Raw genomic sequence first — 26,488 nt, 5'->3', positions numbered from 1 at the left:
TCACTATCTTATAAATTTTGTTCTTATAAAGGGCGAGATGGAGCTTCACACTGAGCTGGTTGGAGGAAATTCCTATGTGGCAAGATTTGGGGAAGCCATCGTGGATCTTGGAGACATGGATAATGATGGATATTCAGGTTTGGGATATTTAGGGTGTATGGCTTCTAAATTATTTCTTTCTGGAAGTGTCCAATTCATGCACTGTCTATTAGTGTGTTGGGATATTCTGTTAATTTATCACTGAAAGTTGCGGTTGTTGTAAGATGCTGTTGTATCAAAATATTAGCATCTCTTAGTGTGGAATTTCTATATTTTCCTGTACATACAGGGTGGGTAGGAGGAGGGTACAGGCTGGTAATTCCGTCTGAGGCAGGTGGTACAGCAACTCTGCAGAGCTGGTGGCAGAGGCATTTATTTTCTCCCATAGCTTTAGACTCAAATCACAAAGAATGCTTACTACAGATGTGAATTTCAGATAATGGAAAATTGAAGGCTATTTCCTATTACTAAAGGAACACACAATATCAGAACAGTTCAAGCTGACCAATGTCTAGCCCTCCTCTGTTGGTCTCACACAATCTATTTTCAGGGTCAGATCTATGTTGAGAAATGAGGCAAGATGCCACTACCAATTTGAGTTATTTGTTTGCAGCTGAGGTTATAAGAAGGGAAGGAAATTCATACAGTTCCTTGCTCCAGTGTAGATCATAAGACATAGCAGAATTAGGCCATTCAGCCCATCAAGTCTGCTCTGACATTCCATCATGGCTGATCCCGGATCCTACTCAGCTGCATACACCTGCCTTCTCGCCATGTCCTTTGATGTCCTGACCGATCAGGAAAAGATCAACTTTTGCCTTAAATATACCCATGGACTTTGCCTCCACGCAGTCTGTGACAGAGCAGCTATTAGATTAGCTATTTTCTGGTTAAAAAACATTCCTCCTTACCTCAGTTCTAAAGGGCTGCCCCTGAATTTTGAAACTGTGCCCTCTAGTTCTGGATACCCTACCACAGGAAACATCCTCTCTACATCCACCCTATCTAGTCCTTTTAACATTTGGTAGGTTTCAATGAGACACTCCTCCTCCCCCCCCCCCCCACATTCTTCTAAATTCCAGTGAGAACAGGCTTGAAGTTGCCAAACACTCTTTAAATGTTAACCCCTTAATTCCTGGAATCATCCTTGTGAACCTCCTCTGTACTCTCTCCAATGACAACACATTCTTTCTGAGATATGAGGCCCAAAACTATTTACAATACTCCATTTGATTTATAAGACTAGTGTCTTATAAATCCTCAACATTATCTCCTTGCTTTTATATTCTATTCCCCGTGAAATAAATGCCAACATTGCATTTGCCTTCTTTACCACAGACTTAACCTGTAAATTACAAAGTACACTGAAGATGCTGTTGTCGAATCAACACATACAAAAAAGCTGAATGAACTCAGCAGGTCGGGCAGCATCCATTGAAAGGAGCAGTCAATGGATGCTGCCCGACCTGCTGAGTTCATCCAGCTTGTTTGTACATGTTAACCTGTAAATTACCCTTCTGGGAGTCTTGCACAAGGACTCCTCAGTCACTCTGCACTTCTGATGTTTGAACCTTCTCCCCATTTAGATAATGGTCACCAAAATGCATTATCATACATTTCCCAACACTGTATTCCATCTGCCACTTTTTGGCCATTTTTCCAATTAGTCTAAGTCCTGCTGCAATCGCATTGCTTGAACACCACTAGTCACTGGCAGCCAACCAGAAACAGCCCTTTTTATTCCCAATCACTGCCTGCTGCCTGTCAACCATTCCTCTATCCATGCCAGTATCTTTCCTGTTAAGCAGCTTCATGTCTGGCACCTTATCAAATGCCTTCTGAAAATCCAAGTAACTGACATCCACGGCCTCTCCACTGCTTGTTACTTCTTCAAATTATTTGAGGGCAAGTCTGAGGGCCAGATTTGTCAGGCAAGATTTCCCTTTAAAGAAACATACTGACTTTGACTTATTTTTCTAATTAGTCTCCAAACCTCATCCTTAATGATAGACTCCAACACTTTCCCAGCCACTGAGCTTAGGCTAACTGGCTTATCATTTCCGTTCTTTTGCCTTCCTCCCTTCTTAAAGAGTGGAGTGTGGTGTGACACTTGCAATCTTCTAGTCCTCCAGGACTATTCCAGAACCAAGTGATTCTTGAAGGATCATGACCAATGCATCCATCATCTCTTCAGAAAACTTTCAAGTTGGCAGCAGAAACTGTGGTAACAGGTAGTCACTTCTGTGATTGGAACCCAAGCTGTATCTACCGAATCAGGCTTGTGATTGATCTTGAGCCTCTGATCCATTACCATGGACCACTGCCTATCACTATTTGCCTCAAGTCAAGTCACTTTTATTGCATTTCGACCATAACTGCTGGTACAGTACATAGTAAAAATGAGAACATTTTTCAGGACCATGGTGTTACATGACAGTACAAAAACAGGACTGAACTATGTAAAAAAACAACACAGGAAAAAAAAACTACATTAGACTACAGACCTACCCAGGACTGCATAAAGTGCACAAAACAGTGCAGGCATTACAGTAAATAATAAACAGGACAATAGGGCAAGGTGTCAGTCTAGGCTCTGGGTATTGAGGAGTCTGATAGCTTGGGGGAAGAAACTGTTACACAGTCTGGTCGTGAGAGCCCGAATGCTTTGGTGCCTTTTCCCAGACAGCAGGAGGGAGAAGAGTTTGTATGATGGTTTGTATGAGGAGTAAAGGAGATTTAACTTTCTGATGACTGAGTCAATAAATTTAATGGCGATGGGAAACAAATTGGCTAAAGCATCCAAACAGTATAAAACTGCTCATCTGACTTGTCATTAGATTACATTGATCATCTTGCATGGTTTTAAGCTTTGAAAGCAATAGTTTCTCTGAAGCAATCTGCCTAAATGATTTCTCACTAAATGAGGTGAGAAAACATATTGTAATTTTGCATATATTTTATTGATCCATGGTATTTTGTGAGGGTGCCTTCTGGAAGACTTTGTCACTAACTCCCTTTTATGCTATCATAGGAAATGGCATGCTGTTTGGAATGTATGCTCGTATGAAAGTAACAAATGCCACAATTGCTCAATACATTAATTCTGTAGCTTTTCCTGTGGGAAGTTTGAATTAACTGGGCATGGTGCAGACCCAGTGATAGATGATGTCATTGTTAGAGTGGACCTAACACAGTGCTACCACAAATAAAATTTCATTTCTAAAATGTGAAACAAAATTGTATGATGTGTTAAAATTGTTATAGCAGTTGCTTTTCCCATATTCTGGCCAGAGGAATATTAGTATATTTCAGTTCTTGGATGGTAAAGAAACTAGTTATGTTTTGAGCATAGTATATTTGTTGAAAGATAATAAAGGAGAAAATCAGCTGTGTACCACTGACCTTTAACAACACTGAACAAGAACGTACTAGATTCAGTATGTATTTCCATTACAGACGTAGCAATAGGTGCTCCCCTCGAGGATGATCAACGAGGAGCGATTTATATCTACAACGGCAGAGAGACAGGAATATCCATGACCTTTTCTCAAGTAAGGAATCGAAATTAAACATTATAAAATTTGACTTAATATGTATATTGTCTATGTAGTAAATAAATGAATCTTGTTACGGAGTCACTTCACGCATCTGGGACAAGAATGGACAATAACTACAGGGATGCAGTATTTCATGAACAGTTTAAAATACATGAAAGGATGTAACAAAAATAGAAAATAGTGGAGATGCTTAGCAGATCAACCAGCTTGTGAGGAAAGTCTAAATGTGGTAAAGTTTCAGGTCAGTGATTTTTTTCAGAAATTGAATGACAAAATGAAGCTGCTGGCTAAAGGAAGGTTGGCCATTAACAAAAGAAAATGTATAAATAGGAGAGGGGTGAAATCTTAAGAGAGAGGGGCAAAAGACTGGGTCTCCTGAAAATGAAGGTACAGAGCTGGAATGGATGATTATATGAAATAATTGAACATGGCGTTGTGTCCAGGATTGGATCAATTCTTAGCCAGTGGATGAGGTTCTCTTCCTGAATTGTACTTTGGACTTCGTGCAGGAGGCTGAAGAATGGGGTGTATTAATTAAATTAAATTAGAAGCCATCTGGAGGCTTGGGACCATGATCAAGAACTAAATGGCACATTCTGCAAAACAGTCACTCTGATCGGCTTTTCCAGTGTAGAAGTGACAACGTTGTGAGTACTAATGCTATATACAATGCAGGATAAAGAGCAAGGTAATTACTGCTTCAGTTAGGAATCTATTTAAAACCCTGGGAGGCGGGAAAGGAAGAGGTGAAAGTGTGGGAAGGTGGCATGACCAGCAGAGAGGCTATTGGTCGAGATGGAAGAACAAACATACAGTAAGTACATTCTTATGTAAATGTACAAAGGCCAGTGCAGAGGTGGATATGCCTGACGGTGGCACATTGAATATGATGCTGATGGGGTGGAAGGTGAGGTTGAACGATGTCTTTGTGTGATAGGCGGAAAGAAAATGAGAGCGATCGTGTGGAAAACTAAAATAACCTGGTTCAGAGCTCTACCATCTGTGGGGGGAAAACACATGATATCATAAGATGATATCATTAAAACAAATGCAATCGGAAAACTGAAGAATTGAATGGAGTTTTTCAGAATCATGGTTGGAAGAAGAGGTAGTCAGTGGTCTTGTGAAGACTACTACTTTGTCTTTTTGTCCATTAAGTACCATGAGAGTAGAGTGAAAAGAGATTGTTGAATGGAGTGACTTTTTTTTAATTTTCCAGTCATCTGGAACCATTCCAGAATCTAGTGATTCTTGAAAGATCCTTACTAATGCCTCCATAATCTCTTCAGCTATCTCTTAGGAATCCTTGAGTGTAGACCATAAGTTCTAGATGACTTAGTTACCTTCAGATGTTGAGGGATTCACTATTTTGTATTCGTTTTTTTTTACAGAGAATTCTTGGGCGACAGATAAGTAATGAATTACGTGCCTTTGGCCACTCTATATCTGGAGGCATTGATGTAGATGATAATGGTTACCCAGGTAATCTTCAGAATTTCTTGATTTCATTTATAAGTGAAAATAATGTTTATTTGAATTCAGCAATGTTATATTAAAGAAATTAAACAAAATTTATTGTATCAATTTAATGTAAGGAGCAAAGAAGCTTTTTGGCAATATATTACACATTTTTAAAATCAACTGAAGATCAATTGCATCTGGTAATGGAAACATCAAAAGCCAATTTTCTTTTGAGAAGTTGTTGGTTTCCAAGGGGAAAATCCATGTCACATGTCTTTTAGAAAGGAAGAATTAGCTGAATATAGTGCAGCAGTAGTTGTGAATACTCCTACCTTTGACAAGGTCCCGCATGGGAGGTTAGTTAGGAAGATTCAGTCGCTAGGTATACATGGAGAGGTAGTAAACTGGATTAGACATTGGCTCAATGGAAGAAGCCAGAGAGTGGTAGTGGAGGATTGCTACTCTGAGTGGAGGCCTGTGACTAGTGGTGTGCCACAGGGATCAGTGCTGGGTCCATTGTTATTTGTCATCTATATCAGTGATCTGGATGATAATGTGGCAAATTGGATCAGCAGATTTGCTGATGATACAAAGATTGGAGGTGTAGTGGACAGTGAGGAAGGTTTTCAAAGCTTGCAGAGGGATTTAGACCAGTTGGAGGAATGGGCTGAAAAATGGCGGATGGAGTTTAATGCGGACAAGTGTGAGGTATTGCACTTTGGAAGGTCAAACCAAGGTAGAACATACAAGGTAAATGGTGGGACACTGAGGAATGCAGTAGAACAGAGGGATCTGGGAGTACAGATACATAATTCCCTAAAAGTGATGTCACAAGTAGATAGGGTCGTAAAGAGAGCTTTTGGTACATTGGCCTTTATAAATCAAAATATTGAGTATAAGAGTTGGAATGTAATGGTGAGGTTGTATAAGACATTGGTGAGACCGAATTTGGAGTTTTGTGTGCAGTTTTGGTCACCTAGTTACAGGAAGGATATTAATAAGGTTGAAAGAGTGCAGAGAAGGTTTACAAGGATGTTGCCGGGACTTGAGAAACTGAGTTACAGAGAAAGGATGAATAGGTTAGACTTTATTCCCTGGAGCGGAGGAGAATGAGGGGTGATTTGATAGAGGTGTATAAAATTATGATGGATATAGATAGAGTGAATGCAAGCTGGCTTTTTCCACTGAGGCCAGGGGAGGAAAAAACCAGAGGTCATGGGTTAAGGGTGAAGGGGGAAAAGTTTAAAGGGAACATTAGGGGAGGGGGGGGCTTCTTCACGCAGAGAGTGGTGGGAGTGTGGAATGAGCTGCCAGATGAAGTGATGAATGCGGGCTCACTTTTGACACTTAAGAAAAACTTGGACAGGTATATGGATGAGAGGGGTTTGGAGGGATGTGGCCCAGGTGCAGGTCAGTGGGACTAGGCAGAAAAATGGTTCTGCACAGCCAAGAAGGGCCAAAAGGTCTATTTCTGTGCTGTAATGTTCTATGGTTCCTCTGTCCAGCCACAGGTAGGGGATGATTATGTATTATTACCACTACTTTTTATTGCCTCTCTCCAGTTCTGTATGTAATCTGTTAAACCACATTAATGAACACTTAATTTTCAACCATATTGCTGTTTCTAGAGTCACACTTAAGGTACATTCCATTAGGAATGGAAGATTTCATCTGCTGAAGAATATTCGTGATCCATATGCACTTTTATAGTCATCCCACCCTGCAAAAACTCATTTCAGGGAGGTAGCACCATCAATTTGCAGGAGACTCCCGGAACTTCCGGGAGAGGTGGGATGTCTGCAATAGAGAAGCTCTTTAGCAGCTAGCCAGCTAGTTTAAATAACGTTAGCTATGCTAATGAATGAATGGCACCTGTTAAACTCACCTCAACAGTGATTTAACCCACCGTGGGCCATAGAAAAGTCACTGTTGCAAACAGTGCAGTGATCAGCACTGTCATTATTTTTGATCCTTATTAGGCAGGGGTACACTTTAATGTAGTCTGGGGTGAAGTACGTTTTATATTTTCTTTTTTTGGAACACTCTGCCATGGCGCTCTTTCTTGCTCTCCCCCTCCTGCTCTGTCTTCCCCTCTCACTCTCTCTCAAAAAAATCAATTTCTGGGATATTGTATATAATTTGAAGGTGTCAGGGAGCCACTATCAATATGCGGGAGACTCCCGAACTTCCAGGAGAGGTGGGATGATTGCTTTTATACCAGTCATGGTACCTTATGAAAATGATATTCATCAGCTACTGTATTCAATGAAAGGGCTTTAAAATGTAATCCATAGTGATACCATGACATTTGTGGGGATCAAGCCATTGCTAAACCTGAGAGATCAGTCATTACTGCATTTCTCCTTGCTCTGTCCTGTCCAGCATTTTAATCATATTCACTTTTTTCACTTTAAAAAGAAAAATGGAAACACCAACTTTGTAACTGCATTATATTGACTTTTACTTTTGAGGCTGCATTCACAAATGTGCATACTTTAAAATAAAATTAAGCTTAAAGTTTAGCTGAGTCCTCCATACTTCAAAAAAAAAGCAGTAATTATAGTTACAAGATTGTGTTAGTCAGCATCCCTGAAAATGACCAGCAAATCTCCCAGATTCAATATTTTGAAATGAAGGCAGGTGATTAAACGTTAATGCCACAAACTCTTCCCAACCAGGAACAAAAGGATGGGCAAAGACTACATTTCTTTTTTTTTTTTTGGCAGCCCACTGTACAGATGCAGTGATTTCTTAATTGAGTTTGAACCTTATATTTGGAATGATGAAACACAGCACGTTTCAGTTTATAAAAAGCAGAGCATTGCAGGATGCTGTGTATGCCCATTGTCCACTTCAGTCCCACTGCTATTCCCAGCACTTGCTGGATGGGATGTGCTGGACACCTCCCTTTCATGGGATGCAGCAGCACTCAAAGGTGTCTTTCAGTTTGTTTGAATGTCTCTGAAGACCTTTTAAAGGCAGACAAAATAGCTTTTCATTTAATTAGTTAAATTAAAAATTAAACTATGATTTAATCAACAATTGAAATAATAAAAAGCAGACCACGTCTTTTTAATGTAGGCCATTCACGTTGGCAGTTGCTGGATGCTACATGAAGCTGAAGAACCAGGCACAAAGTGTATCTGAGCTCCTCAACCAATGCCCAGTTCTATCACTGGGCTCAAAGTTGAAGGAGATAGTGAATATTGCAGGGTTAATGCAATTTGTTCAAGCACGTAGCTTTCTGTAGATTTACTATTTTACTACTGGATTTGATTCAGTTATCTGATAATAAATTGTGATGGCTTGAGATTAGAGCCATTAAGCCATTCGGTACTGTCCATTGCATTGCAGTTGTGAGGGTCTTCCATCTCTGTGGTTTAGGGTCCTCATTTCTGCCTTTACTGTACGGCGCCAAGTCATCTTGTTCTCCCGCATTTCCTCTGCCCTTCAGGGGTTCAGTGAAGTGCTGTCTTGATCATGAAGTTGGCCTCTCTTCTCAACACATGGCCAATCCATCTCCAATGCGTCCTCGTGACGTTTGTGGCCATGTCCTGTACATGGCACCGAAGGAGTAAGGGGTTGGCTGGAAATCTTTCTTGACCAGAAGATGTGGAGGATACAATGGAGGCTCGAGGTGTGAAATGATGACAGCTTGGCAGAGTTGTTCACTGTCATGTGCCAGCACTCTGACCCATACAAGAACACAGCTCTGGTACAGCTTCACTTTGTCTTAGCTGCTGTACAGTTAAGCTGAGTGCTAAATCTGTATGGAAAAATAATGATATCTTATTGTAATTACAGTGGTGCTAGGAAGTTTGTGAACCCCGTAGAATTTTCTGTTTCTGTATAAATATGACCTAAAATGTGATCAGATCTTCACACAAGTCCTAAAACTAGATAAAGAGAACCTAATTAAATAACACCAAAAATGTTATTAACCTCATAACTAACATAACATTGCCCTTATTGACATGCTTTTTCTATATCCCACTGTAATTTGTAGACCACACCTTGGCTACTGTTCAGAGGCCTTTAAATGACTCCCATCGGTGTTTTTTTTTACCCTTGCAACTCTACCCACAATGATTCTATGCCTTCTGATCCTATTCCACCTCTTTTCAATGATTTGATTTCATGTTTTAACAACAGAGCCACCCTGTCCCCTTTGCCTACCTGTCCGTGTTTTCAATAGATTGTGTATCCTTGGATATTAAGCTCCCAGGTACAATCATCTTTTAGCCATGACTCCGTGAGACGCAATACATAATGCCTGACAATCTCTAACTGCACTACAATATCATCTACCTTATTTTATATACTGCATGCATTCAAATTTGACACTTTCAGTTCTGTATTTGTCACCTTTTTCCATTTTTGTCTCCCTTTTACACTGCAACCTATCCTGTTGGCTGCAATTTTGCCCTATCATCTGCCTGTCCTTTCTGACATTCTCATTATACACTACCTCTGCGTATAAATCAATGTCCCTATCCTCCAGTTCCCATCCCCTGACAAATTAGTTCAAACCCTCCCCGACAGCTCTAGCAAACCTGATACAGCTTATACATACGAACAAGTGTTTGAGAGATTAACAGTTTGGATTTGCAGGCTGCCGTAAAGCTGCGGACATCTTCTGCCCTGTGGGAACTTGGTTGCAATTTGTTCCCAGGAATGCCATAATCTGAGGATCAACTGTGTGCTGCTTATAGAGAGAGTGCTCTGGATATCCACTAGACTGGTTCTAGGGATGTCCATAAGAGTATGTTTGGAGGCTTACATTGCCTGAGTTTGAGTAGAATGAGAGGTGACCTCGCTGAAAAGACACAAAGCTCTTAAATGGCTTGCTAGGGTAGGTATGGTGAGGATCTGATCTCAAAATAGAAGTTCAATAGAAATTGCTTCACTTAAAGTAAAGTGAATCTTTGAAAATAATGACCCTAAGAGTCTGCAGAAGCTCTGTTATTGATTATATTCAAAGCTATGATCAATGGCGTTCTTGTTATTAGAAGAATTTGGGGATATGGGGATTAGGTCTGTGATGAAAGAGCAATATGCTCGCATTAAATGGTAGAGCTGGCATGAAAGGTCGCATGGCCTACTTTTGCCCTTGTTTCTTGTATTGTTAAAGGCAAACTGGCTTAAAAATTTGATTACTTAGAAATAATGATTTTATCAATTTGTTTTTCCTTGTAGATGTAGCAGTTGGTGCCTTTATGTCAGATACTGTGTTGTTGCTCAGGTGAGATTATTTCATTGCGTGTGGTCATTTTCAAAATGAAAAATAGTGGTACCTAATTAGCAAGTATAAAGCACTGATCTATATACTGTTTGGAGTTCAGAACTTAAACCCTTCTTCTTAGATGTACATAGTTTGCCGTAAGCAGTCAGTTGTATCACTGAGTTCATTTAACAATTATGTGAGTTTTAACACCTTTAAGAATATATCAATAAGCCTTTGTTTTTATTCCATTTGCAAAGTTTCCTAATGCTTTATTAATGCAAATTGTTCAGAACAGTTTCACAAAAAGTAGTCTTACCTGGCAAGTCATTTGTACTTTTTGAGAAAGTGAGAACTTAATTGGTTGGAGGGGAAACTGTAATAGAGCGTAAATGAGTGTAAATGTGAAAATACTCTAAAAAATCTTTCACGAAATGTCACCGCACCAGATTATAACGTAAGTAAAACTTGCAAGTATTGAAGGAATTATTGGATATATTCTTAACAAAGGCAAACAGGTAGTAGAAACATCAGCACATATTTATCTACAGTAAATGGCTCCAGCTCGACCTGAACGCATGTAACCAGCTCACCAATGTCACTTCTGATTCTGGGTGAACTGTTCGCATTGTACACTGGGAACGGAAGTTCTTTACGTACTCACATAATAACCCATCTTCCCCTTTTAAAGAAAAATAAACACAATAGTATGTTCACATCAACTAGGGGAGAAACAAATAATGCTTTCCAACAAAGATATTTACATGACTTCAATCCATCTCTGTGGTGGTTTAATAATCCTTCTTGGTCTGCTATTTGTTTCTGCAGATGCCTTGCTGCGTTAATATTAGTGCCATTTTGAGAACTCTGAACTACATGTTCATTTCTTTCACATCCTTATGCCAAGATCCTTTCTGTTCGTCTCCGTTCTTGTTCTTGCTGTGTGACCATAATTCGCTCCATGTACCTCATAATGGAACCCTGGACTACATCCATGTGATCAGTGAGTCCTTGCAGAAGTTCCAAATGATACTGTCTTAATTCACAGAGCTCCTTCTATTGGCTGTGTAGAAAGCAACTCTTCCTGTTAGCTTGTGTTGAACTGTTGCTTTTGTTCTGACCATTTGGGCCAGTGTGGTCTCCACATATTCCCTTTTTATTTTCCTCTTCAACTTCAGAGAAGATCATGGAGATATTTTTGATTTCCAGTCTTTAACTGGAAGACGATTAGAGATAGATTTTGAACCACAACTGCATGATGTGGAAGCAAGTCCGGTGACTTCTTCATCTTTATCATTCTGTTCAGCACTGGCATCCTGACTCATGCTGGTACAGCTGGTACAGATATCTATGCAAAGTGGAGTTCTTGTGCTTCTCTTGCATGGCCTCTCTGGAGCTCTCATCGATGCTGTTATGAGTTTCTTGAGTTTCATCAGGTAAGCATCCAATCCCCTCAAAGACATCTGCGTACAACCTCTGCATGCTCTTTGTTAAGTGTTGTATGGTCATCTTTGGAGTGTGAAGACTTAACGAAAACTCTTTCACCAGGTTGAGCTTTTCATATGCACTCAGACCTAAATTTGGTTGTAATCACTTTTCTATAATCAGTCATCTCTAAGTGCTCTCCGTTGTGCGTGGAGGTCATGATACAACTCCCTTTTACTGGAATGTTCTCTCCAGCATAGCCTGTCACTTTTAACTCCACTGGGTAAATCTTGCTCTTTACTTTGACAGTCTTGTAATTGTCAAAGAACAACAGATTCACCTAGCCTCTAGTGTCAAGTTTGAATGGAATTCATGTTTCATTCACAGTCACTAGAACAATCCATTCTGTCTTACCAGCACCAGTAATCTGTAGAGAATCTACAAAGATTTCCTCTGCAACTGCATGTTGGTAGCCCCCACTTTGCAAAGGTATTCTTCTTTCCACAATTATTGCAGTACTTTCCATATCTTTGGGATGTGTCTACATCCATATTTGCTGTTTGAGCCTACCACTTTGCTTTGCTGTTGCTTTTGGAAATGCCTTGATCTTTGCCCCTCTGATTTCACAGCTTGCCCTGTTGTTTCTGCCCTTGTGAGGACTAAACATGGAGAATAAATGTACCGCAATCAACTAAGAGACACCAGGTTCCACAATCTGGTTGTGATTGTGCCGCCTCCACTGCCCAACACGTATCCACAGCCTTTTCTGGCATCAAAGCTTTTTCATGGAGCAATCTTTCTCTGAACCCATTTACTTTAAGTTCTGTGAACTATGTTGTCTCTAACTGGTAAGTCTCTCAAATTTCCAAACTCACTGGATTTACTCAGTGTGTGAAGAACAACTAAGTATTGGTCAAAGCAAACACCTTGTTCCTGGTCATGGAGGGAAAAAGTATATCTTTCAAATGTGATGTTTTTACTTGGGGGGAAAAATATGCCTCAAGTTTTGTCATCAGTATGTCTAATGTAAACACTGCCTCATCATTCGAAAGGTGTTATGGATGTCTAACACAGCTTTGCCCATTACATGTAGAAAGTTAGACGTTTTCAGTTTTTCCCTTGCCCCTTCCGCTCTGCTCACTGCTAAATATATATTGAATCTCTGTTTAAGTGTTTCCAGTTATTAGTTAGATTGCTGGTAAACTGCATAGGTCAAAAAGATATCAAAAAATTCAGAAGTACATTTATTATCAAAGTATGTATAAATTATGCAACCTTGAGATTTGTCTGCTTCCTGGCAACCACAAAGCAAGAAACCCAAAAGAACCCAGTTTTATTTAAAAAAAAAGACCAACACCCATTGTGCAGCAAAAGAGGGGGAAAAAAAAACAAATCATGCAAACAATAGAAGCAAGCAACAGCATTCAGAACAAAATTGAGTCCATTGACCTGAATTCTCATGACAGGATTTTAGGTTCTCTCTCCTGAATCTTTCTTGGTGAATTTGGTGAACAGCAGCAGCTTCAGGAGACAACATGCTCTCTGGCCAGCAGCTTCTCTCCGTTGGAACCTGGTGTCTCTTAGTTGATTGCGGTACATTTATTCTTCGTGTTTAGTCCTCACACTGACTTCTGACATCATGTTACGTTTGTTCTTACTAAAGACAAACCGTGTGGGGGGGGGGAGGGGGAAACGCCAGCGCACATTTATTTACAGTAAATGGTTTCAGCGCAACCTGAGCGCATGCAACCAGCTCACCAATGTCACTTCTGGTTCCAGGTGAACTGCCCACATTGCACACTGGGAAATGAAGTTCTTTATTATGTGCACGCATATTAACAGTATTGAAAGGGAATTTGTTGAAGAGAGACATAGTTGATTTGTGGGATTTAGTTTTCAGTCTGAAGCTATTAAAGTCATCACTAGGGCTTGGGGATGGTGAAGCAGAAAACTCTAGAATCCAGTTGATAAACTCTTGAACCCCTGGTTAGTTTCTGGAGCTGTTAACTTGACTGTGCTTGTCATATGTGCAGACTGTATTTGCAGCATTTTGTCTGTGGCTATTTGCTGAGTCTGACATTTGAAGGTTAGGGAAACTTGTAAACCCTGGAGTTATTAACAAAGCTTAAAGTGCATTTTTTTTGGTTTTTGTTTTCACACTCCCTTGACCCGTTGTCACCAAGTCAAGTCAAGTTGCTTTTATTGTCAATTCAACCATAACTGCTGGTACAGTACACAGTAAAAACAAAACAACGTTCCTCCAGGACCATGGTGCTACATGAAACAACACAAAACTACATTAGACTTCAGACCTACACGGGACTACATGAAGTGCACAAAACAGTGCAAGACAATACAATAATTAATAAACAAGACAATAGGCACAGTAAAGGGCAAATTACAATATAATAAATGATGTAAATGTAAACAATGTTTTAGCAGGAATTAAGAAAGAAAAGAACAAAAATTGCAAAAGGAGTGGAGTGGTGTTCAGTTGAGTGAGTGTGTGTATGTGTATGTAGGTTGGTGTCAGACTAGACTCTGGGAATTGAGGAGTCTGATGGCTTGGGGGAAGAAACTGTTACACGGTCTGGTCGTAAGAGCCCAAATGCTTCGATACCTTTTACCAAGGAACAGTAAAAATTATTTGATCTTTTTTTCACACCTCCAACTCTTTGATGCACTTTGTTAGCTTCCTGTCACCTCCCTTTCTGAGAAAGATGGATGTGTTGGCATAAATTGCTTTTGTGCACTTCCTGTCTCTGTACATCTTGCCAGCAACCTGTACTGATCAACCAGTATCAATGGAACTTGAGGGTGTGGAAGAGAATAGACTGTGAATGATGCGTAAAATAAATTTTCTGTTGATGATTATTTTGAAGTAGAAAAGCATGATCACGATCCTGCCAGAGCGATGAAGGGATTACTGATGGGTGACACAGTTGCACAGTGAGTAAAGCTGTTGCCCACAGCTCCAGTGACCAATGTAGCTTCATTTCTTATTGTGTGTGGACTTGGCATGTTCTTCCTATGACTGTGAGGGTTTCTTCCCAAATAGTGTGACATGCAAGTAAACAGATTACCTGGCTCACCTAGCATGAGGATAGGTGGTGTTAGTTGAAGAGAAATGGAGAGGATAAAATGAGATTAGAGCAACTAGTGGGAGATGGTCAGTGGCCTGAGGGGTCTTTTTTCCATGCCCTACAGCTGTGCTGACCTTTGGAATGCAAATCCCTGTCACACGATGGCATTTCATCACAAGACTGTATGAAAACCCTGAACCATTCTGAGCAAAGTTGAATATCTCTAGGTGGTGAGCTGCCTATAAGTTTTGTTTTAAAAATCATGAAAGCTTTTTGGTAAGAGAAGCAGCCACTATTTCAGGAATTAAAGGAACTGTTTTACTTTTGAGATGTGGGGTTCAAAGCTACAGTCTTGGCTTTAGTAAAGAGGAGCATTGGAAATGGTAGCATATTTGAAAGCCATTGCTATTTTTGCACAGCCATTGAAAATTAGATATTTAGTTTACTAATCCTGACAAATTTTTGACTGCAGGTTTAAAATGTTCCTTCATTTTATGTTATTAATAAACAGTGCTGACTTACAAATTCTGCATGTGGTTTAATTATATATTCCCTTTCAGAGGGGTTGGGAGAATTACTATTTGTTTTAGCTGTTGGTAGCTATCAAACGTCCCAGTCACTGAGGCATTAAGATTGCTGTTCAAGGATAGCATTATGCCAGCATCATTCGGGGGACAAGGATGGATAAGGCTGCCAGGAATACAAATGGCACAAGAGACATGCTGTCTTAAGCTAGGCTTTGCATGCTGTTGTATCTAAATTCACTGGTGCAAGGGCTTGGCACTGGCAGTGGCGTGCTGCTTTTATTAGCTCAGGTTTAAAAAAGATGCAACAATGCAGCTACCTCAAGCAGGCATGCAGACAACATCATGTATTTAAAAAGCTGAACAATATCAGTTCAGTTCATATCATTTGACAAGCAATTAATACTTTTGGCATGCACTTGCAACTGCAATGTGGGGAAAAAGGCATTGCCAGCAAATTGTCTAGTTAAATTCCTCTTTTTTTTAAGACACTTTCTGGTCAAAATAGAGCAGCTATAGTACTCACAAGTACAATTTGATTGTCGATATAAAATTTAGCAGGACCACTAAAGTATTGTTATTCCTAGAAGCTGGAGATCAATATCTGTATTGCAATACCTATCCAGGCCTAAGAATATAAATGCAATAGAATGTAAAGCATAAGCCCAGACAACATGTCTCTTGTGCAACTCAGTGTTCCTTTCAGTTAACAGAGGTGTTGGGAGGATTACTATTTGTTTTAGCTGTTGGTAGCTATCAAACGTCCCAGTCACTGAAGCATAAAGACTGCTGTTCTCTGTTACTATTTATTTTTGTCCCCATTCTTATGCTGAAATTATGCCTCGTTACTACTGCAAGAACTATGATTCGGTGAGTGGGAAGTTTGATTCAATAATTAAGATAATTTTTCACAGGTACGTTTAATGTCAGGGTGATGTATACAATATACATTCTGAAATTCTTTTCTTTTTTGCAACCATTCATGAAAACAGAGGCGTGTCCCAAAGAATGAATGTTAGAACCCCAAAGCCCCCCATGAATAAGCAGCAGCAAAACAATGATCCCCCCCCTGCCTCCAGCAAAAAAGCATCGGCACCCTCCCCCCCCCCCCACCAAGCATTCAAGCGTGCAGCAAAGCATCAATAAAGACACAGATTTGCAGTACCCCAAAGACTACTTGTTCACTCAGGTCTCTGGGCACTCAGCCAGCGGCCAGCTCACTGCTTATGATCTTCCGTCTCCCATGACACATCAGTTTCCTGCGGAGGCGCCAACCACGAGTCCACCTGCCTACAGAGCCACGAAATCCCATAACCCTAAAGGCGCACTAGTCTTCTAGGCCGCGTCGTTGGTATATCAAATAGCAGCCAGTCGTGAGACCCCGAGAGCGGGTCCTGTTCCCGCAAAGAACCAAAGTCAGTGTGTAACTCCAGCGCATGCTCATATGGAAAATAAATGGTCAGGAAAAGACCAAGAAGTGTAATCAACCTGCCTCCTGCATCACAGTCAGACTCGTGTACCCAAGTTTGCATTGTCTGAGATCAGTCGTAATCATTTGGAGATGTAAAAAAAATCGACAAGTTCAATTCAGAATAAAGGAGTACAGCGAGATTTACCTCCAATTTCACTTGGTGGTTTTCAACTTGAGTGTAGTCATTGAGTTATTCAGGATAGGAGTGAGTCCCTCAGCCGAAATTGTTCATGCTGACCAAGGTGTCTTCCTAAACTAGTCCTATTTGCCTGTGCTTGGCCCTCTATACCTTTCCTATCCATATACAGTACTGTACCAAAAGTCTTTGGGACACGTATATAGCTAGGGTGCCAAAAACTCTTGCATAGTACTGTAATATTTTTATGGATCGCACAAAAAAAACTTGATTCTTATATGGGTGTCTATTGTGGACTGAGAGTGGAATCATGATTGGGAAGAGGGGAGGGAGCAGGAAGCACCAGAGAAACATTCTGTAATGATCATTAAACTAAGGAGGCACTCCTCTGTCTCCTGTCCCATGTCCTTTCTGTGGTACTCCAGCTTTGTCATTCCCAACATCTTTGCTCCCACCAGATTACAAACTCTTTGTCCTCTTCATGTTGACAAATGCAATACTATGCAAAGGTCTTGGGCACCTTTGCTATATATAAATACACACTCACACTCACACTCACACTCACACTCACACTCACACTCACACTCTCTCCCTCTCCCTCTCCCTCTCCCTCTCCCTCTCCCTCTCCCTCTCCCTCTCCCTCTCCCTCTCCCTCTCCCTCTCCCCCTCCCTCTCCCCCTCCCTCTCCCCCTCCCTCTCCCCCTCCCTCTCCCCCTCCCTCTCCCCCTCCCTCTCCCCCTCCCTCTCCCCCTCCCTCTCCCCCTCCCTCTCCCCCTCCCTCTCCCCCTCCCCCTCCCCCTCCCCCTCCCCCTCCCCCTCTCTCCATATATCCACCACCTTCTGTGTGTGGGGAAAAGTTGCATCTGGTCCCTTTTAAATCTTTCCCCTATCACCTGAAGCCTGTGTCCCTCCTACAGCAAAAAAAAAAGGCTGTAACAATCTGTTTTTAGCTCTGCCCTCATGATTTCATAAGCCTCTACTAGTTCAATCCTCAGACTTTTTCACTCTGGGGAAACAGTCCCAGCATCTCCAATCTCTTGTCTTAACTCAAGCCCTCCAGTCCCCGTGATATCCTTGTGATTTTGTTTTCCCCCCTGCACCCTGTCTAGCTTAACGACATCCTTCCTATAGAATGGTGACTAAAACTGCACACAGTATTCCAGGTGCAATGTCATGCACAACTGTAACATGATGTCCTAACTCTGGTACTCGGTGCTCTGTCCAGTGAAGGTAGGTGTTCCATATGCTAGCTTCATCATTCTGACCCATGTCACCACCTTTATGGAACCTTGTACTCACAGCCTTGGGTTTCTCTTTTCTCCAATACTACTCAGGACCCTGTCATTCACTGTACAGGGCTTAATTTCTCAAAACGCTTCACTTCACAATTGTCCAAGTTGAGTTCCATCTGCCTTCCCAGACTCATTTCTCCAGCTGGTTTAGATCCTTGGATGACCTTTCTCACTATTCACACCACCAAATTTGGTGTCATCTGTACACTTAACAGTAATGCCACCTAGACAAATAACAAATGATCCTGCACCAATTCTCGCAGTAAACTACTGGTCATTGGTCTCCAATCTGAGAAACAATGCTCTGTCTCCTTTTACCAAGCCAATTTTGTATCCAATTTTCCTGTTCACCCTGGATCCACGCAATCTAACAGAACGCAAAGACCATTTCCATGACATTAGCTCAAGATGATTTTACTGTGATCACAATAAGTGACTGTCAGCAAATGCATATTAATACCTATTTCCGTGTCATCTGCTGCAATGCCTTTCATTTAAAGGAATAGTTTATGCTGTCTCTATATTGAAGGGGTTGAAGAATGGAAAGCTAGATTTCTGGTTTATGCTTCCATTGCAAAACAAGTAGTTGTAACAAAATTTGTCAATGAGCTAACTATGGCCATTCGCAGGAATGTGTGGAGAGTTGCAGAGCAAGCCAATCTAGAATGTCCCGGATAATGCTGTCTGCTGTATTGTCCTTTCAATGTCCTGAAAGGAGGCTTCATCATACATGTTGCTGATGAATGGGGCAGAAAAGAACTTTATCAAGAGGATGGAGTGTTAGTCAGTAATTGGCACGTACCAATAATGTGGCAAGGTCAAAATGGCTATAAATGTGAGCCAGGGTATACGGTTGTATAAAGACTGAAACTATATCTGTGAATTAATTGTGCTCAGTCCTTAGGTCTGACATTCTCTTGACTATTGCAGTCTTCAATCTCATGTCTGTTATAATATAATCAACATAAAGAAATACTCTGCATAAAGCTCAAAGTGAATTGCCGGGCATTTGCGCTGTCTTGAATGAATGTTGACAGATTGAGTTGACATAATGTTGCCCCTAGATGCATGTATTTTGCTACTGATGTGTGACTCCTACCACACCACTCTCTCTAAGTAATGGCTTCATGGAAGGCCGGCGTATGAAAACAGCTGCAGGGTATACTAACAGGCTGCTGAGTTTCTAATGGCTTTGAACCTGCCTGTGTTGGGCAGTGCCAGGGGTCTGCAGGTAGGCCGCTCACATCTGAGACTGAAATGGCTGAGTGAAGTTGGCTGACTGAAGGTGACTGCCTCTTCGGCCTGGTAAACCAAGTGTTTCTGGGAAAGGAGCCATCTGTTCTTCAAAGTGTGGGCTGTTTCTCTCCAAGTTTCTGCAGAATGACTTTCACTCCCATGCCAAACAAATTGGCTTTTTCATCAGTAATGTCCAGATCTGCTGCAATGTGGTAAATGATCAATTAACTTTTGCTTTTAGCAGTACAATGTCAGGGGCTTACAAAGCTCTTGATTGCAACCCCCAGCGGATTTGGAGGCTTTCTTTGTCCAATCTGCTGGGCAGGCAGTATCCTTGCATCCCAGTTATGTTATCTAAAATAGTAAAGCATTGTGGCAAATCACAATGGGAAATCATTATGAAAATATTTCAGCAACAGTGTTGTAATCCACTGCCTTTATTAATTTATTCACTATTTTTAATAAATTGGGCAAGTTCAGTATTAATGGACAAAAATGTGACTTAGCAAAATAGGCTGGCAACAGCTACCTTTTAAGGTTAATAAATCTGCAAAGAATGGAAGGCATTTAACGATGAGACTTCAAAAGTTCAGTGTGATCATGTTCCCACGAAGAAGAGTGTGTGCCAAATCTAGAGACTGTTGGATAGCAAGAAGCATGGATGGTAAGATGAGACAAAAGTACAAGCCTATGCCAAATATAGAGCCTAGCACCTCAGAGTTTTGAAAGTATGGCAGAGGAATTTAAAAAAATGGAAACTGGACAAATAAAGGGAGGTTATGAAAAAATGCTAGCAAGTAAAAGAAAAGAAAATCTAAAATGGAATTTTAAAATTGGAATTTTAGAAAGAACAAGAAGACAACTGGGGAAATAGGCTTATTTGGGATCAACAAGACAACTGTTGTCCACTTTCAAAGATGTTGAATCTCTTGATACTTCCTTTCACAAACAAGAGAGAATCTGCAGGTGCTGGAAATCTAAGCAACACAAACAAAATGCTGGAGGAACTCAGCAGGCCAGGCAGCATTTATTTTTTTTAAAAGTACAATCGATGTTTCAGGCCAAACCATGTGTTTCTCTCTCCTGCCCCCCCACCTTTTAACTCTATTCCTCAGCTTTTTCTTTCTCCAGTCCTGCTGAAGGGTTTCAGCCCAAAATGTCAAGTGTACTTTCTTCTATGGGTGCTGCCTGGCCTTCTGAGCTCCTCCAGCATTTTGTGTGTGGTTCTCTTGATATTTCCTGTTCGGTTTATCTCAGCATATTTCTCTCTTTTGCTCCTTAATTGCAACTGCAGCATCATCTCCCTCCTGTGTGAATCCAAGCTTTTGGCAGTGTCCACAGGACTGGATAGTGTAAGAAGATGCAGGAGAGACTGACACCTTTGATCTGGAGAAGTTTGAGTGGAAAGAAAGGAAATTGTTGCTTGGTATTTTTATGATCGGAGGGCTGTCTGTCACTAGTGAGAACCCGCAGGGCCTGGTACTGAGAACTTGACTGAGAGAAACCCTACATAAATTATTTGGACTTTATATGGGGACCATGATAAAGATGATACAAAAATTGGCTTCTTGAACAGAAGCACGGCAGGGGGATGCATCTGGACAGAATAATGATGAATTAAATTTAATCTGGATACTATGAAGCATAAGAAGGGAGGGGAGCATGTGCTTGTGTTGATTCAGTATTTACTAATTTATTATATTCTCTGTGGATTACAGAAGTAGACCTGTGATGATTGTCGAAACCTTCCTCCAGTTGCCGCCTTCAATCAACCAGACACGGATGGACTGCTTGGAGGATTGGAAGCCTGTTGAGTGCATCAATGTTACTGTCTGCTTTCGTAATAAGGAAGAGAAGATTCGTGGTTATACAGGTAAGGAATCACACTTGCACACATGCAAGGTGGTTATTGAACTTGTTGGCAATGAATATTTCTTTGTTTCTGAGGCTCATTTGAAGGAAGTGCGTGAGATAGTTCCATATCCTGGGGACGGTTGTTGGGATTTGCTTATCAGATCATACAGCAGGGAAGTGCAGCCTTTGAAGTCGGTGCTTATTCTGATCCCATTTTATTCTCCCACGGTTTCAACAACTATTCTCAGATTCTTCCACTCACCTGCTCACTCAGGGCAAGTTACTGTGACCAGTTAGCCTGCAATTCATACACCTTTAAGGTGTCAGAGGAAACTGAAACAGCACTGGAAACTCGCTGAGCGAACATGCGAACTCCACACTGATGAGCACGTGGGATTAAACCTGCAAAGCAACAGGTCTAGCGCTCTGCCACTGTGCTGCCCTTGTTTTCGAAGGAGTTGTGATAAGAAGGCAGAAAATGGAGATCAGTTGGTTCCTGGATTCTGTTTAACCTGTAAATGGTATATTAAGGAACCATAAAGTCCTTGATTACTGATTACTGATAATGCTCCTAACTAAATAACAGAGATGCACTTCACTTCAGATCCATTGCTATTTGAAATCAATAACTTATTTTCATTTTACCATTCTGCTACATTTCCTGTAATTGTTTTGTAACATTAACAAATGCCAAGAAGCTATGATTCTGACAGGATAGAAACAGGCTCTCACCTACGTTAACCACAGAGTACCTAGCTATCCTATCCCATTTACCAGTATTTGGTCTGTGGCCCAGTTTTGTCTTGGCAATTCAATGCTTGTCCAGATGCTTATATTTTATGAGTGCACCTGACTTCACCACCCTGGAGAGTGCATTCCAGACTCGAACCACCCATGGCATGAAAGGATTCTTCCTTATTATCTCTTCTAAGCACCTTGCTTCTCTTGTTAACCCTATGCCTTCTGGTCTTGGCTACCCCTGCCATGGGGAGTAATGTCTTAGTACCTCAAGCAAAAAAACAAACAAACAGCTGGATGATTTCAACCAGTTGAAAGGCATCTGTTGGGGTGGGGTGAGGGAGGGGAGTGAACCATGCAAAAGAAGTGTAGCAAAGTGGTGTTCATGGATTCATACATTTGTTGGCAGAGGCGAAGAGCCTGTTCTCAAACACTGACTGCGTTTCAGGCTCATGTACCTTTTCCCCAATGATAGTAACACAAAGAAGGCATACGGGTGTCTTTAATGATAGATACTGTCACCTTCAGGTTCTACCCCTTGAAGATAACCTTGGTGGTGGTGAGTGTTGTGCTTGGTATTTATTTTAATTATCTTTTGCTGTATTTGAGTTAATCTTTCTGTTAAGTTGACCATACGGAGCGATGTGACTGTGTGGGCTAGAAATAAATGGATATAACAAATGTAAGTCTTGAATGCTTAATCTATAAGACCAAATAAGTTATTACAAGGAACAATGATTTGATAAATATCAACTTCACTGAATTCCCATGTAAGTCAGTGTTCAGGTGGAATATCCCAACTCATCAAATGGTAGATGCCTTGCATTTCTGAACCTGATACCTCTTGTGCACAACTGCTTGAGGTCATTGGCTTGTTAAGACCCCAGTAAGGGTGGTGTATCTGGTTCAGTATTAACTTTCCTGTAGTTTTGCTTTTAAAAAAAAAATGCACCATTTCTATAAGTACCTAGAAACTCCTTGATATAAATGCTTCTTAGTTTAAATTATTGAGCTTCTTTAAATAGACTTGCCAGACAAATTACTGTTATTGTGCTGTTTGGCAAGTTAACCCTGTTTGGTAAATTCTGCATGCTTTTCACGTTTTAAGTTAAGATCAGTCACACTTAAAGAAAAGTTGGGTGCTGCAGAATGTAAATTGTGGCTTAGAAAGATGTGATCCATTATAATATGAATCATAGCTAACGTACTGTACAATATGTTGAGTTGTAAGTTTGTTTGTGTTTGAACTCGTGGGATTAAAGTTCGGAAAGCATCATTAGTGCTCTTTCATTCTCTTTTCAATGGCCAAGAAAATAACCTAGTTCTTTACACAACTTTAGCAAAGTCCAAAGCACTTTAGAGTCAAATGCTCCAAATTGAAATTTGCAGCACCAAGCCAAGGAGACAAAATAATACAGGTAGTCCCTGAGTTACGAACGTTCGACTTACGGACAACTCGTACTTATGAACTGAGGAAGGAGGACACCGTCCGCCATCTTAAGTCGTTGCCGTTGACACTGTGTTGAGTGTTTAACTTTGTATTTGGCTTAAATTTTTCTTGGTAAGATTCACCCTGATCGCACCACTCTCCTCCCCCCGCCCCCCCCCCCCCCCCCCCGTTCCTGGTGGCTGGTGGTGCAATGAGATCGGTGCCGGGCTCGAGAACAGAGGTTTCCAAGTTTGATTTCATGACAGACCGCTCCTGTCTGGGTGGATGTCGATCCAGTGACTCCTGTACCATCCGTGCCAGGTTGATGTTGAGCTCGCAACTCGACCTCGTAAAAAAAAAAAAGAACCCTGTCACTTCCAGTTTAAATTCCCATGTGGAATATTGTGGAGGATCAAATACCCAAACCCAGCACAGCCCCCACTTGTCCCATTTAACTTGTCTCAGTGCGGTGGAGTTTAGGACCCGGGGAAATCAGTGCTATGGTCCTTAGGACCCAGTGGACCTTGGGAGCAGGCGGAGGTCGGGACCCGCCGCCCGCAGTGTTTCTGTTCCATTGATGGGAAGCGATCGTGATTGAAAATAAAGTGGAAATAATAAAAGTGTTTGGAAAGAGGTGAAACACCATCGGACATTGGAAAAGCGTTAGGCTACAGTCAGTCAACGATCGGAACAATTTTAAAGGATAACGGATAAAGTGAGAATAATGGAGCATGTGAAAGGCCCTGCCCCGATGAAAGCTACAATTATTACTAAGCAATGCAGGGGTTTAATTATTAGAATACATATGTTTCTTAAGTGTTTTATATGCATAGAAAGGTAAAATATATGCTATATACTAAGACAAACGTTTGACTGGCGCTAAATAATACCGGATGTACTTGTTCCGACTTATGTACAAATCCGACTTAAAGACGGACTCAAGAGCAGAACTCATACGTAACCCGGGGACTGCCTGTATAACTAATTGACTGTAAGCAGAGCCATTTGTTGAATTTTTATTTGTTTCATTTAATTGAATTCAGACTCATCATCATTATGCGCCATGTTGGTCCCATGATCGTGATTGTTCTTGGCAAATTTTTCTACAGAAGTGGTCTGACGTTGTCTTCTGGATGCAAGAGAGGTGACCCCAGCAATTACCAATACTCCTCAGAGATTGTCTTGTGTCAGTGGTTGCATAAACAGGGCTTGTGACCCACACCATTTGCTCATTTGATGGTCAACTTCTTGCCCCCTATGGTTTTACATGACCCTGATCGGTGGGCTAAGCGGGTGCTACACTTTAGTGGAGGGAAGGAGCACCTTACACCTCCTTTGCTAGAGATGTATCTCTACTCTGCCACCCGTGTACTCAGTCTAGCAGAGTTAATTCTATAATTTTAATCTTCTTTCTGATCACTTTCCTCACTTCTATCTACACGCACAAGATATCAGCATATGTGAAGGCAGGTCATGTGCTCCTCAGCGCATGTTGACAATGTACTGCATTCACCAAACAGACTGATTGCCCTACTCCCATTGGGAGGTGGGCAGGGCTAGTGAGGAAGCAGTACATGCCACTGCTATAAGTATGACCAAAGTTTTGTGAGGTTCAGCCCCGTGATCGTTTGGTAATTCTTGAGTTCAGAGAAAATGACATTGGATCTACTTGCAGATAGAAAATATTGAACAATATCTGAAACCCTGTTTTGCAAATTTGTGTACAATAAAAAAAGAGATCAAGTTATTCACACCTCTAAGCACATTTCTGAAAGTGACAGCTACTGGCTCAAACAAGGATAAAACCAAATATTGCTAATGAATACAACTGGTGGATATTTATTAAATTTCTTTGGACATCTAACTTAAAATATGATATTGTAACCCCCAGCTTGCCTCAGGCTCGCTCAGCTTGCTTCCGTCTGGGGGAGCAGCCTTCGGCCCCACCAAACTGGGTAATCAGCTTGTGTGGTTGCTGTGTGATGTCCCCACCTCGTCAAATAACACAGTACACCATATGCGATTAAATGATTACACTTTATAGAGATTACTAGAACTAAGTGATTAATAACGATACAGTATCTATGAAGGAAAAGAAAATAAAAGAAAGGCACTAAAACTTATCAAAGTCAACAGCCGTTCGTGCACAACCGTTGGAGCTCAATTAACAAAGTCTTCTGGCCACCATTCGATCCCCTCAAACCTCCTCAACTCGTAGCTCAGGACCACCCGAAGTGATCAACGAAGCACCCCCCGCACGTCTGTCTTCGTCTCCTCTCCTCTCCTCACTGAACCTCCTGGCCTCGGACCCCTGCTCGGGGTCCATTCCGTCGCCCAGCTTACAGCATCGCGTCCTCTCTCTCTCACCCCCTCGCACCGACTCCCCAAAAGCCCGCCAACGATAGCTTACAGACTCAGAAGAGAGAGAATAACATTAATCCCGATTGGTTAACAAATGAATACAATTCACGATCTCAGTAATTTTAATTTATTGAGGAAGAGACCTTTGGCTCTTCTCCCACTGAGTCAGGTGTAGTGGGGAGGGTTAGCTGTGGGCAGCAGGGGACTCAGAGTTGCAGTCGGGGCATGAGTGTGAGGTTGAGAGAGGAGTTGGCAAGTGGACCCGAGGTATTCCCAGTTGGGTCTGAGCCTGGAGGGTTTAGGTGAGGGGGTACGGAGGTCTCGGAGGTTTAGGGAACTCCCAGATAAGTAGACCTATGTAGCGCCTGGGGAACAGGGCGTGAGGTTTACTGTGTGGGGAGCCATGTCACTGTTTGTTCCTGGGTTAGAGTGTGTGTTGGCAGGAACGGAGGTGAGTTACTTAGTAGTCATGAGGACATGACTAAATTTAGTGGGGGGACAGTGTAAGGGAGTTTCTTATTTTGTGGGGGTTTTTGTGTCTTGGGCAGTGGTTCCCAACGTGGGGCGTACGCCCCACGGGGGTAATTTGATTTTTAAGGGGGGCAATTCGAGAATGAGTTATTAACAGTGAATTTTTTCTAGTAAGTCTGTGTGAGTATGA

The 26,488-nt window shown here is 41.4% G+C and overlaps 1 protein-coding gene across 1 annotated transcript in view; it reads left to right on the top strand.

Annotated features, from left to right (window-relative positions):
• The window catches only part of itga4 (integrin alpha 4), a 150,080-nt gene that overhangs the window by 25,700 nt on the left and 97,892 nt on the right, over window positions 1–26,488 (top strand). The window contains exons 10-14 of the mRNA XM_073047085.1: window positions 32–137; window positions 3,496–3,590; window positions 4,988–5,078; window positions 10,254–10,299; window positions 21,164–21,318. Of these exons, the coding sequence (XP_072903186.1) occupies window positions 32–137; window positions 3,496–3,590; window positions 4,988–5,078; window positions 10,254–10,299; window positions 21,164–21,318 (493 nt within the window). The remainder of the gene's footprint in view (window positions 1–31; window positions 138–3,495; window positions 3,591–4,987; window positions 5,079–10,253; window positions 10,300–21,163; window positions 21,319–26,488) is intronic.

Source organism: Hemitrygon akajei, chromosome 5 (genome assembly GCF_048418815.1).
Source record: "Hemitrygon akajei chromosome 5, sHemAka1.3, whole genome shotgun sequence".
Classification (NCBI taxonomy): Eukaryota; Metazoa; Chordata; class Chondrichthyes; order Myliobatiformes; family Dasyatidae; genus Hemitrygon; species Hemitrygon akajei.
The sequence above is the reverse complement of the archived record's forward strand: the minus strand, read 5'-3'. Positions and strand labels throughout refer to the sequence as shown.